General features: G+C 41.6%; 1 protein-coding gene across 4 annotated transcripts in view; it reads left to right on the top strand.

Moving 5' to 3' along the window:
- Positions 1-14272, top strand: part of CHD6 (chromodomain helicase DNA binding protein 6) — a 218600-nt gene that overhangs the window by 80661 nt on the left and 123667 nt on the right. For all 4 annotated transcript variants that reach the window (XM_073606328.1, XM_073606324.1, XM_073606325.1 and 1 more), the window contains 4 exons: positions 2861-3010; positions 6331-6396; positions 11248-11306; positions 12551-12668. In XM_073606328.1, coding sequence (XP_073462429.1) covers positions 2861-3010; positions 6331-6396; positions 11248-11306; positions 12551-12668 — 393 coding nt within the window. The remainder of the gene's footprint in view (positions 1-2860; positions 3011-6330; positions 6397-11247; positions 11307-12550; positions 12669-14272) is intronic.

Raw genomic sequence — 14272 nt, 5'->3', positions numbered from 1 at the left:
GGACATCTGCAAGGGGTAACGAGATGTAATTAATGGGAATGTAATAGAACATGACAGGGAAGGACATAATAAGCCTGCCCTGAATACTTACAATAGGTCATTTATGCTGGGATGTGATGAGTGTGGAGCCAGGGCCACATGGTCTCTGCCGGGAGCTGAGGTACAAGTAAGCAGCGCACTAACAAGGTGCAGAGTGGAAAGACCTCCCCAGGACTTGGCAAACAAGTAGTTGGTAAATGTGATGAGACTGGATGGTATATCAAGGGTGGCTGCCAAAGTGAGTCTAGGACGATATATAAAATCGTATGTCACATTAATTGTTCACCCAGGAGTAACAGGTGAGCAGTGGTACATAACCAATAAAGTTAACAAACTTAATAATGGCTTACTTGTATAGCTATGCTGAGGATGAGCTGTGCGGTGGTGAACTAGACATCTCGGGTAAGTGATAGCAAGAGAGTTGCGTCATGGGGGGCTAGATATAGCCGCCTCATGCACGTGCACGCTGACTCATACCAGCGTCACGCCGGCACGGCATAAGCGGGGAGGAGGTCCGACGTCGACGGTAAACACCGCCCACGTGTGACACTCGTAATCCCCAACTACGCCGGCCGAAACCTGTTATAAACGCGGGGTGGTTTCTTGTTTTACTTTGGTTTCTAGGAATGGCCTCTCTGTCTATTCGATCTGCTGACTCTCTAACACTCATTAATTGGTCACGGGCATAGCCTTTATCCAAAAACCGTTGGATTAACACATCAGTCTGGTCTATATAATCCTTAAATATTGAACAATTTCTGCGTATACGGATGAACTGTCCCTTTGGGATCGCAGACTTCCATTGTGGGTGGTGACAACTTTGAATGGGGATGTACCCATTCCTGTCAGTGTTCTTAAAATGAGTTTTAGTAAAGTTTGTCACCATCCTTGAAAATATGCAAGTCCAGGAAGACAGCCTGTTGTTCATGCACATTGACCGTAAACTTCATTTCATACGTGTTCAGATTGATATGTTCAGTGAACTTGTTAAGAGATGTAATTGGTCCTTCCCACGCAATCAGTATATCATCTATATACCTGTAGTAGGCCTAGCCAAAGTTCACCATTATTTTGCTTTATCTTCCCACTTATTGAGGAAAATATTGGCAACGCTCAGGGCATATTTGGCTCCCATAGAGACCCTGGTTGTAGTGTTGTAGTGTTGCCCTCCATACCGGAAGAAATGTATTCATCATGGCTAATTTGAGACCCCTGAGAATAAACTGTTTTTGCTTGTATTTTAAATTTGTAAATGTATCCATAGCCCACCTGACTGCTTTAATAGCATCTTTTTGTTGGATGTTGGTATACAAAGATTCTACATCTATGGTGACCAGTCTATTAGCACCAACTGAAATCTGCTGTAGATGGTTAATGACATCCTTACTGTCCTTGCGATAACTTGGACTCTTACTCACCAAAGGTTGGAGGTACACATCAATGTACTCACCCAATCTCGTGAATAATGAGTTTATCCCACTCAGTATTGGTCTACCTGGTGGTTTCTCAGCATTTTTATGCACCTTAGGGACTTGGTATAGTACTGACATAATTGGAGCATCGGGGGCCAAGTACCTGGATTACTTTTTGCTCAGGATATCACCAGCTTCATTCACCATATTTTGTAATGCTATTTTTAGCTCTTTTGTTGGACTTTTGGTAAGTTTCTTGTATGTACTCTCATCACTAAGGATGTGCTGCATTTCTGCATCAGAGTCACCCTTATCAAGGACAACCACCCCAAACCCCCCCCCCCCCCCCCACCTCCACCACCCCACCCCACCCCACCCCAACACCCTCTTTATCGGCCGGACGTATTACAACAAAATGTCTATACATAACTTTAGTTGCCAGGATAATAAGTTAGTTTAAGGAACCGTGAATCTAGGCAAGTTTTTGATATGCACTCCTTAACTTGAGATCCAAGTCTGGCCTTTGGCACAACACATTGTTATTCAGGAACTACCTTACTGACGCTGGGATGGGGAGCTTTATGTTCGATCTCGTCAAGAAGTACCTAACCACTTGCTGTCCACCCGTTATACATAAATGGACGGATGGTGCACTGCTGGGGCAGGTTGTTGTTTTAAAACATGATTTCTAAGCATTCTTCTGTGCTCCCTAATGTGTGCACGAATATTGTACTAAGAATGCAACTGTCCAATGGACAGTGCAGTTCACAAATAGAAGGCACAGAACCACTTGATTGCTGTGACCAATCACAGCGTCACACAGTGGCTGTGGTTAGCCAGCATTCACTTTCACAAATTATTTGAACTTAATTTGGGTACAGTGTTGAATGAATCAATTCACATGTCAACACAGGGTGGTTTTGTGGCACAAACTGATAAACTGTGCCCCGACCTAAAATCAGTAATTTGGTTTGGCAAAAAGAGAATGGACTTTAATGGCACGACAAACCTCGTATCTGTTAAAATGTCAAAATTTTATTTTCCATATCAAAAAAAGTTAAAATTCATATTCAATTTACATCACATACAAATATCAGCCCTGGTGAAACATGGTGGGAAGGGACAGTGCCCTGAACCAACTAATACATGGGGGTAACCACTTTCAGGGGTGATGAGGTCCAGCTTGCAGTACAGAGTTGAATGGTGAGGTAGTTGTCGCTCAAACTATCACAGCACTGAAAAAAATGGCTTGGTCAGAAAATGTGGGCTTAACGTGCTGGTCCTTAATTGGCTAAAGAATGGATCCAGATTTGTATGCTTCCCACATGCACACAAAAAAAACATGGAGATGCAGTTTTTCCGTGTATTATGTCAGTTTTTAGTAATAACATATTCTTCTCCCTTTACAGAAACGGAGGTCTGGGCGGCAGGTGAAAAGACGAAAATACAATGAAGATCTTGATTTTAAAGTGGTAGATGATGATGGGGAAACTATTGCTGTGTTGGGAGCCGGGAGAGCCTCTGCATTGTCTGCTTCCACACTGGCATGGCAGGCTGAGGTGAGAACTTTAGATTGTATATTTACTCATTACTGGGAGTCCAAATTGCCACCAATGTACACTATACATTATAGTTTGTCAGAGTTAAATTGGCACTGAACTCTAGTGTAAAAAAAAAATCATTCAAGCATGTGTTCATAACTCAAAAATACTTAAAGGGTACCTCCACTTAAGTGGGGGGAAAAAAATAGCAAATGAACAAAAAATATAGCGTAAACAATTTTGACACAAGTCATATTGTAGTTGAATATTATTAAAAATACCTTTCCTTTTAAATCTGCAGTTGCTGTAATTTTCTGAAAATGCAATACAATATGGCTACCTGGAGGTGTTCCGTAAACAGAATGTGTACAGAACGTCCCCCAGAAACATAATTTCCTGCTTGCGTGATAGGCTCACTGATTTTTCAAGAAGTCTACACTAAGATACAAGTCAGATTTCAGGCATCCCCTGCAACAAAAATTTCATTTTTGGTGTGATACTTCCAATAGGAAATCACGTCTAAAGGGATGCAGACCCTACAGATTTCCTCATTAGTGCTCTGCAGCTGGTTGATAATTGTGAAACCACTCCCACTAGACTCAACAAATGGGGTTTTCTTCAGAATAGCAAAGTTAGGAATCTGCAACTAAGTTTGTTACAATCCTTGCAATGTACATAGATCACACAAAGGGGAATGTTTTTTTTCCAACAAAAGAGGAGTTACGCTTTTAAAGTATCCTTTCTCAGTCTGATTGCTAAACAGGAGGGTCTGCTTTCTTCATGCTACAGTTTCTGTCTCCGTTTAAGTGACATCAAGCCTTTGAGTATTTTTCAAAAAATGAAACTTCTTTTTTCAGGGAATGCCAGAAATGTGATCAGTGCAGCCAATCAAACAGCCAGAAAATATATTTGCAAAATTGTGTGGACACCTGTCTGTCAGATTTACAATCTATAACACAAGTACATGGTTATTCTTCCAGGTTATCCAGTTCAGATGTTTCTAGTGTAGGGAACGGTTTTAGACTTTTCTGAGCTCCCAACCTTGTGGCAACAATTGGGGGAAAGCCATTTTCTCAGCATGATTGTGCCGCTGTGCACAAAGCCAATTCCATATCGGCATAGTTTGGTGTTAAAGAGGAGTTCCAGTCTGTTAAAGAAAAAAAAAAAAGTACTTGTAGCTGCTGACTTTTAATATAAGGACACTTACCTGTGCCCAGGGAGCCCGTGATGGCCGATGCGTCAGTCGGCTTCAGGGGTAGGCGCCGGCATCTGTAGTAGTAAGCAATCTTAGTACGAAGTGGGTGCGGGGACCTGCTGAAATCAGGTTTCATCCACCCCCCCAAAAAAAAGTGCCATATGTAGCAGCGGAGGGGGCGAACAAGCGGAGCTTCCCTTTTTGGGTGGAGCTCTGCTTTAAGAAACTCAAATGGCTCGCGCAGAGCCCCTACCTCCACCCTATTGGGTGAATTGGAATGCCAGTTGCGAGCCAGATCCTCCAACATCAGCACCTGACCTCACAAATGATCATTTGGCTAAACTGGTGATGATTCCTACAGACACAATCCAAAATGTTGTGAAGAGACTTCCCAGAAAAGTGAAAGCCAATTCTGTATTAGGCCTCATGTACACTGCTGCTGGTTAAACGGACGTTCAGAGGCAGTTGGATGCTTTTTTTTTCAGCTGGCACTGAACTCATCCAATGTTATCTTATGTGTACATGTACACAGGTTCGTTTTAAGTGGTGTTCCGGCTGAAATTATACTTTTTAAATAAAAATACCCCTATAATACACAAGCCTAATGTATTCTAGTAAAGTTAGTCTGTAAACTAAGGTCTGTTTTGTTAGTTTATGGCAGTATTTTGTTATTTTATAAACTTACAGCAGGCCGTGGCCATCTTAAGTGCGGGCATCTGAAGCCAGACTGTATTTCTTCCTGGATCTCATCCTTGCAGATCTCGCACATGCTCAGTGCAGCACAAGCAGTGTAATAGGTTTCAGGTCAGGTTTCCATAGCAACGGCAGTTTCAGAGGAAGTTGCCGCCCCTTCCCAGAAGGCATTGCAAACAGGAAATGATGCGATGGGCCGTGGAAATGAAAAATGAATATAGCAGATATACAGTAGGTGCTGAGAAAAAAAATGTTTTAAAAAATATCCAATTTGTTTACAGTGCACAGTTTAGTGAGGGATGCTGAAGAGTTGTAAAAGTGGGTGGAACTCCACTTTAATGTCGTTTTTAGGCAGTTGAGTTTAGAGGCCTTTTTTGGAAAGCAAAAAAATTAGTTCAGGTGCTGAGTTTTTAGAGGCATTTCAAGCACTAAACGCTTCCAAGCGCAGTAACTCGCGTTTAGCCGCTTTTTGTTTACAGGCGTTTTTAATTTTTGGCTATTTTGGGGAAAAATTTTTTTTTTTTTTTTTTCAAATGCTTCTAAACGCAAACGCGGTATGTAAACACAGCAAAACGGACATTTTAAACATGGGTTACTATCTGTCAAGTTAAATCGTTCAGGAGAGGTTGTAAAAAAAGTCCCATGTACATTAAGCCTTACGGCGCAGGGTTTTAGAACGTAATGTCCAACAAGCTCGTCTAGGCGGTGATGGTTAGTTCTCCTCATGTTTGATGCTCTAGTTCAATATTCTACTGGAGTTCTATACACAATGAAAAGAATTGCTTCAGGATACTGTAATAAAAGGAAGAAGCATCTGAATCTAATAACCGATTGAGAAAATTACACCATCTGCAGATAGAAATGCAAAGACTGGTTTTCAGTGGTTTGTGTAGAAATTGTTATATTAGGTTTTTTAGCAAAAGTAGAGTATTCAAATAAAAATTGGGAGAATGAAATCAGAACTATTTTTGGTAAACTCTGCCGTATTATATCAAACTGAAAGTGTACTGGAATTGCATAATTTCCATTAAAGAAAATAGCAGAGGTATTATGTCAAAGCAGGAATGCAAGCAAACAAAGAATTGAGAACAGGCAGGCTTTTTATTGCAGAAGAGAAATACTAGGTCTCTTCTGCATTAAAATAAATCTACCTGTCTGTCCGCAATCCTCTTTCTGCAAAATGTACACAGAGCTGCGCTCCATTTACAATTCCGGCACAGTGCCAGTCTGCTGGGATGAATGATTCCCATGCAAGTACAGGAGTGATATCATCCCGCAGTGACTAATCTAGATGGCCAAAACCAGCACCTGGAAAAAACCCTCTGAGAAGATTCCTGCAAGGAACCTTCGCAGGCGTCTGACTGTTGGAGCATAGATGAGTATTTCTTGCCTTTTTAGATCCATTTTAAGAATTCTTTTTTTTTTTCTCTGGCATTTTGCATTATTGTAGGAGCCTCCTGAAGACGATGCCAATATAATAGAAAAGATATTATCTTCAAGGATTGTTCAAAAAGAGGTGAGTTCCATCGGTGTTCAGTTGCTCGCTTGTTTTTTTGTTCTTGTGTAGTCTTGTCTTTTCTGCTTCAAAGAGGTGTTGATATACCAAACGGCCATATGAAGTGATAACTTGGCTCTAAATTTAGGCGTTTAAAGCGGGATTCCGGCCAGGAAATTTTTTTTAAGTCAGCGGCTACAAACACTGTAGCTGCTGACTTTAAATAAGTACTCTTACCTGTCCTGGTTGGCCTCCCGAGGCCGACCCGTCCCTCGGGTCTCGGGTCCCGGCACCGCCATCCTAACTAAGGGAAACAGGCAGTGGAGCATTGCGGCTTCACTGCCAGTTTCCTACTGCGCACGCGCGAGTGGCGCGGCGCTCTGTGAATGGCTGCGTGGTTTTCTGGGAACGCACACAGTTCCCAGAAGGCAACGGGGTCGCTCACCGAGGAGCAGGACTCGCCGCGGAATAGGAAGAGGCAGATTAGGAAGACTGACTAGCAACAAGGGTTCAGGTAAGTTTAAAAATTTTTTTTTACGATTTTTCATGCTATTTTTTTAGTTTAGGGTGGCCCTCCACTTTAAAGTGGCCAGTTCCATTCCTCTTGCTACCCACAGTACATGTGCATAGAGGCTATTGCAAGCTCTTTATGTGCTCCCGCTTGCAATCCCTAGATAACATTGTGAAATTCAGGTAAAAATTTTGACTTTTGAATGTAAAATTGATCATCTCAGTCATTCTAGATACAATGACATAATCTTTCCTTTCCTTTACTGCCCATAACGTTATTGCTATTGGCTGAGGTCAGCCAGTAGGAGAATGAACTATAGAGAAATGAAAATGAAGGAAGTTTTTTTTTTTTTACAGCTGCTGACTTGGGAATGAATACAGCATCCACAGCTTTTTTAGTTTTGTATAGAGTGGGGAGGGTTAGAGGGTTTGTCAGGTGTTCATTTCACATAGAAAAACACATTTCCAGTATAATGAAGAGAGGCTAGAACTACTTGAAAGGATTTTTCATGCCCTTGTCTTCCTGTCCATGTGTCGACTGTACCCTCCATTTTTTAATTTTTCTAATATAGGTATTATGGGCATAGGAAATGAGGACAGATCTTTCCCATGGGATCAGACAATTAACTGCTTAAGGACCGCCCCACGTACATATACTTGATTGATGTACCTGTGCATGATTTAGTTCTTTGGCTCTGGGGCATGCATGCGCGCCACTGGAGCCACCCTCCCGCTATGATTGGACACAGCGGGAGCAGCAGGCATGATGTCCACCAGAACCGCCAATCGTTTTGAGGAGAGGCAGATCGCCGTTCTGCCAGAGGGGAGAATGGAGATCTTGTGTTTCTGCTAACAGAAACGTGGATCTCTGTTTTACCCCCAGCCAAAGCACCCCCCCAGTTAGAAGGCACCCCCTAGGGACACACTTAACCCTTTGATTGCCCCTGATGTTAACCCCTTCCCTGCTAGTGTCATTAGTACAGTGACAGTGCATTTTTTATTGGATATGTTTCATAGCAACAGAAAAAAAGAAAAAAAAATCTTTTTTACTTTCTGTTCTTATGAAACATCCAATAACCAAATGTAAAAAATCTAATTTCTTCTTCAATGTAGGCCAATATGCATTTTGCTGCTTTGGTAAAAAAAATCCCAATAAGTATATATTGATTGGTTTGCGCAAAATTTATAGCATCTACAAACTATGGAATATTTTAATGGCGTTTTTTTTTTCTTATTTTTTTTTTTTTTTACTAGTAATGGTGGCGATCGCTGATTTTTAGCGGGACTGCGACGTTGCAGCGGACAAATTGGACACCTGATACTTTTGACACCTTTTGGGGACCAGTGACATTATTACAGTGATCAGTGCTAAAAAGATGCACTGTCACTGTACTAATGACACTGGCAGGGAAGGGGTTAACACCAAGGGCAATCAAAGGGTTAAGTGTGTGGTGGGGAGGGGGTGGGATGCTTTGACTTGGGGAAAACACAAGACTTGACTAGCAGAAACACAAGATCTCCATCTCCAAATGGCGATCTGCCTCTCCTCAGAACGATCATCGGGTCCCGGCAGACATCACGTCCGCCGGACGCGCCGATTGGCTACAGCTGTGCCCAGTCATAGCGGGAGGGTGGCTCCAGCGGCACACGCGTGCCCCAGAGCCGAAGAACTTAATCACATACAGGTACATGGATCAATCAAGTATATGTACGTGGGGTGGTCCTTGAGCGGTTAATTGTCTGATCCCATGGGAAAGATCTTTCCTCGTTTACTATGCCCTTAATACCTATATAAAATTAATATAAAAATAAAAAACAATCTTTTTTTTACTAATTGTCTGTTTAAAATTTATGACGACATTACATTTTTTGTTTACAGCGCAAAAAATAAAAACAGCAGAGGTGATCAAATACCACCAAAAGAAAGCTTCATTTGTGGGGGAAAAAAAGGACATCCATTTTATTTGGGTACAGTGTCACACGACTGCGCAATTGTCAGTTAAAGCAACACAGTGTCCTATGGCAAAAAAATTACCTGGTCAGGAAGGGGGTAAAACCTTCCGGAGCTGAAGTGGTTAATAAGGACCTGACAAAAATGTTAACTCTTCCCCAATTCATGTAAACCCTATAAAAAATTGGCTTAAAGTTAGCTTTTAGTACATACTAAGGCTGTGTCTATAGATACAGTTTAACTCCAGGCCTAAAGAATTTGTATTCGCATGAATCAAATTTACCCCAAACCTCCAATGCCCCAGCATTATTTTATTTTCTTAAACTTTTTTTTTTTCTGTAGTAAGAAACACTCCCTGGGATCTCATCAGAAGGCTTGTAAAATTATTGCAGGAGGACTAAATCTTTCAAGAACCCTTTCCCTACACACACTGTGTGGGCAGGCTTTTGGAAGTCAAGTCAGACTCCCCTGCTGAGGACAAAAAAAATAAAAAATCTATGTACATAGAGAGGGGCAAGGATAGGAGTTCTGCAGTCCAGCAAGGGAGAACTCGGACAAAGCTGAAGCCAATTCTTGGAATTTCAGTGCAGCAAAAGCAGAATTGTCTGACATTAACAAAGAGTTAGAAGCTCATTGTTCATCTAGCAGAATGTCCAATTATTTTCTGTATTTGTATTATTTTTAAGGGGATAAAACATGGGGAAGTTTTTTTTAGTTTTTGTTTTGTTTTTTTTGTTTGTTTTTTTGTTTTTTTATTCTTTTTTTATTTTGGGGTTTTTTGTTTTGTTTTTTGTGGTTTTTATTTATTTTTTATTTTTGCCTAGCTGTACAGTTTAACACCACAAAGTGAAAGAAATGGCAAAGCCTAACTCTAAACCTACTCTCAGTCATATTCTAAGCCTAATCTATCTAGCCCTATAAAGAAAAAATTGCTTCACTTGCCTATTCTGCAGCTGCTCTGGTCCGGTCACAGGCTAGGCTGTAATTGGCGGCTTCAGTGTGTAGGAGAGGCAGTCAACAATGCAAGCCGCATAGTAACTTTGTGTGATGTCACTTCCCAGCTGTTTTGGCACATAGGAGGAACCGCTGGAGACCGGACTGAAGTGGCTGCAGAACAGGTGAACATAGCGATTTTTTTTTTTTTTTTTTTTTTCGTTGCAGGGCTAGATAGATTAGGCTTAGAATACCAAAAAAGGTCACTACCCCCACCTATAATTGTTTTTCACATCAAGGAGCACTGGAAGGGCAAACACATGTCAAAGAAAACCAAAGAATTTCCAAACTCAACTTGCCAACCAGCCTGCGACCAGCCGAATTGACCTGTCTAACAATATGCGTTTTAAAAACAGGGTTTAGTTGCACACATTTGCAAATGCATACGCATGCTGCAGGACTTGGCAAGGCACCCAGTATCCTGCAGACCCTACCTCTAACTTTTAAGAGTCTCCACAGTGGGAGCAAATGTATTCTGATGGATAGATAAAGGGCAGGTGACTGGAGGGAGCCCACCCCTCCTTAAAGGCGCAGGAACACACTGAAAACCCAGCACATTGCACTATGGCAGCAAAGGTGTGCATTGCCTGACCAATATGTCAAAATATAAAAGAAGTCACTGCCCCCACCTATAACTGCTCTTCACAGCAAGGCGCATTGGAAGGGCATATTGTTGACACATTGACTTTGAGGGGTGGGCTCCCTCCAGTCACCTGCTTTTCAGGTATCCATCAGAATACATGTGCTCCCACTGTGGAGACTCTTAAAAGTTAGAGGTAGGTTCTGCAGGATACAGGGTGCCTTGCCGGGGCCTGCAGCTTATGCATGCATTTGCAAATATGTGCAAACGAAACCCCTGTTTTTAACGCATACTGTTAGGTCACTTTGGTTGAAGCAGGCTGGTTGGTAAATTGAGCTTGGAAATTCCTTGGTTTTATTTGATAGGCTTAGAATGTGGCTATGCTCACCTGTTCTGCAGCCACTTCAGTCCGGTCTCCAGCGGTGCCTTCTTTGTGCAGGAGAAAGCCCACAACGGCTGGGAATTGATGTCACACATACTATGGGGCTTCCATGGTTGTTTGTTGGTGGACACACAAGGCATTTGAATTGGGTACAACCCATTCCCATAGGAGTTAAAATACAAATAACAAATACAAAAGGACAAATAAAAAGTGTTGTTAATCTAACACACGGAGCATGTTTACAGGAGAGGAGAGCAGAGAGAATACTTTAACTACATCATGGTGTTAATTTCCTTTCATTGTCCAGTCATAGATTGGGTTGGGTCCTGGACCTGGCAATATTAAGATTAATCTTGATGCATAGACGCCATCAAGATAAAAATCCAATTTATAGCTTTACAGGAACAGCAAAGCTGCCCTCATTACTAAACTTGCACTCTTTTCTTTGTCTTCCAGATCACTTCTGCAGGATTGCCAATGGAAGTGGAGGAATTTTATGTCAAGTATAGAAATTTGTAAGTCGGAAATTAAATGTATACTCATGCTCACTTCAGTTGACTCGTGGAATTTTGAATGTATACAGTTATTAATTACTGGGCAGACTGTCGTCCGAACTAAAAAATATGCATAGAGCCTTATGCCCTGTACACGCGACCGTTTTTCCCGTCGGAATAAACTCTGAAGGTTTTGCCGACGGAATTCCGCTCAAGCTGTCTTGCATACACAGGGTCACACCAAATTCCAGAACGCGGTGACGTACAACACGTACGACGGGACTAGAGAAGGGAAGTTCAATAGCCAGTAGCCAATAGCTTCCGTCTCGTACTTGCTTCAGAGCATGTGTTGTTTTTGGTACGTCGGTACAGCATACAGACGAGCGGTTTTCCCGATAGGAATTGGTTCAGTCGGAAAAATTTAGAACATGTTAACATGTTCTCTTTATAGGTCCGTCAGAATTTTCAATGTAAAAAGTCTGATGGGGCATACACATGATCGGAATATCTGATGAAAAGCTCCCGTCTGACTTTTTCTGTCGAACATTCCGCTTGTGTGTACACGGCATTAGGCTGCATTTACATTTTGTCTGTTAACAAAACAGGCGTTGCTAATGAAGTTGAGTAAACTTGCCTGTGTCCATATGCATTTTCATGGTTTTCTATTGATTGTAGTGGAAAGCACTTCCAGTGAAAAACAGACAAGTGTAATTCTGGCCTTTAAAGTGGTTCTAAAAACATAAAATTAAAAGTCAGCAGCTACAAATATTGCAGCTGCTGACTTTTAATATATGGACACTTACCTGTCCAGGGAGCCCACGATGTTGGTATCCCAGCCATCTTCGGATCGGCTGTCGGCTGCAGCCGCCATTCCTGGCAAGGGAACCTGGCAGTTGAGCCTTTCGGCTTCACAACGGGTTCCCTACAGCGCATGCGCAAAGCGTGCTGCGCCTTCTAAGTGGTCCGGCGGCGGTGGAAGGAGGGGGCCATACTTCCAGGAAACTGGGCCGCGGCTTGAAATTGAGCCCGCACAAGTGTCCTCATAGGAAGTGGAAGAGATGAAGCCAGGAGTGCTGGTGGGGACCCTAGAAGAGGAGGATCGGGGCTGCTCTGCAGAATCATTGCATATAGCAGGTAACTATAACATGTTTGTCAAATGTTTTATAGCTGCAAAAGAAAACCTGGGGGTGACCTAAGCAGGAAAAAGCATGAAAACAATTTTCTTGCTGTTGTGTAGTTTTCTAACAGATTTTTGTTTCTCATAGCTCATATCTTCACTGTAAGTGGGCAACTCTTGAAGATCTGGAGAAAGATCCGAGGATCCAGCAGAAAATCAAGCGGTTTCGTACCAAACAAGCTCAGATGAAACACATATTCACTGAGGTCTGCTTAATGTGTTTGTTTTTTCCACTTTATTTTGTGTTTTTCCCTAGATCATAGGCACTATAATGGTTTATCAGTTATATTCTATTTTTTTTGTACATTTTAAAACTTCTCTTTTAAATGGTTTTATTTAAACTCTATACAGAGAGTACACCCATGACACGATATGTTGATAAAGATAGAGCACATCATGAGCTGTTTGTCTTCAGACTCTCTCTTTTTGGATTTTTATATGAACATGACTAACCACTTACGGACCACCCGCCCTTAGTTTTACATCGCTACTTTGAAGAGGAATATCATTGTTATGGCAGCAGCTGTCCGCTTTTTGATAAATATGATCTCTGTGGCGGATTCGCCCCGAGATCACTTTTATCGGCGGCGGGAGAAGGGGGCCCCCTACTGTCGCTCTCCGGTGCCCTCCGCCGCTTACCGGAGCTGTCGGCAGCGGCGGAGGCGATCGGGTCCTTTCTCCTGTTAGGCATAGAGACGAGTGAGGGGAAGATGGCCCCCACCCGTCTCCATATCATTGCAGGGCGGAAGCAATGTCAAAACGTCACTTCCACCCATAGCTCTTAAAGGGCCTTTTTTTTTAATTTTATTTTATGTTTTTTTTTTTTCCAAATAACTTTTTTTTTTTTAATTGCATTTTAGTGTAAATATGAAATCCTGAGGTTTTTTTGACCCCAGATCTCATATTTAAGAGGTCCTGTCATGCTTTTGTTTTCTATTACAAGGGATGTTTACATTCCTTGTAATAGGAATAAAAGTGACACAATTTTTTTTTTTTTTTTTAAAGAACAGTGTACAAATAAAAGGTAAAATAAATAAGAAAAAAAAATTTTTTTTTTAAACTCATCCCTTCCTGCCAAGCTCGCGTACAGAAGCGAACACATACGTGAGTACAGTCAGCATATGAAAACAGTGTTCACACCACACGTGAAGTATCGTCGCGATCGTTGGAGCGAAAGCAATAATTCTAGCCCTAGACCTCCTCTGTAACTCAAAACATGCAACCTTGTACAATTTTTTGAACTTCGCCTTTTAGAGATTTATAAGGGTAAAAGTTTGTCGCCATTCCACTTGCGGGTGCAATTTTAAAGCGTGACATGTTTGATATCAATTTACTTGGCGTAACATTATCCTTTACAACATAAGAAAAAAACTTTACTGTTGTCTTATTTTTTTAATTCAAAAAAGTGTATTTTTTTCCCAAAAAAGTGCGCTTGCAAGACCGCTGGGCAAATAAGGTGTGACAGAAAGTATTGTAACGACCGCCATTTTATTCTCTAGGGTGTTCGAAAATATAATGTTTGGGGGCTCTAACTAACTAATTTTCTAACAGAAAAAAAAACTGTTTTTAACTTGTGAACACCAAATCTCAGAAAGAGGCTCGGTCCTTAAGTGGTTAAACACAAGGGTGGGCTGGGAGGGAGGAGCCATTGCTCTGGCTCAGTCTATTTGTGTACATTTTCAGTTTGCACTAGTGACTTCTGTAGACAGCCTATCCCTTTTTAATAATCTAATATACAGGCATTAAACTAGAGCTTCACATGTTAGCTGGAAAATACAAAGCATTCAAATGCTGCTGTTTCATAATTTGC

The sequence above is a fragment of the Aquarana catesbeiana genome, linkage group LG12 (genome assembly GCF_042186555.1).
Source record: "Aquarana catesbeiana isolate 2022-GZ linkage group LG12, ASM4218655v1, whole genome shotgun sequence".
NCBI lineage: Eukaryota > Metazoa > Chordata > Amphibia > Anura > Ranidae > Aquarana > Aquarana catesbeiana.
This window is presented reverse-complemented; position numbering and strand designations above follow the sequence as displayed.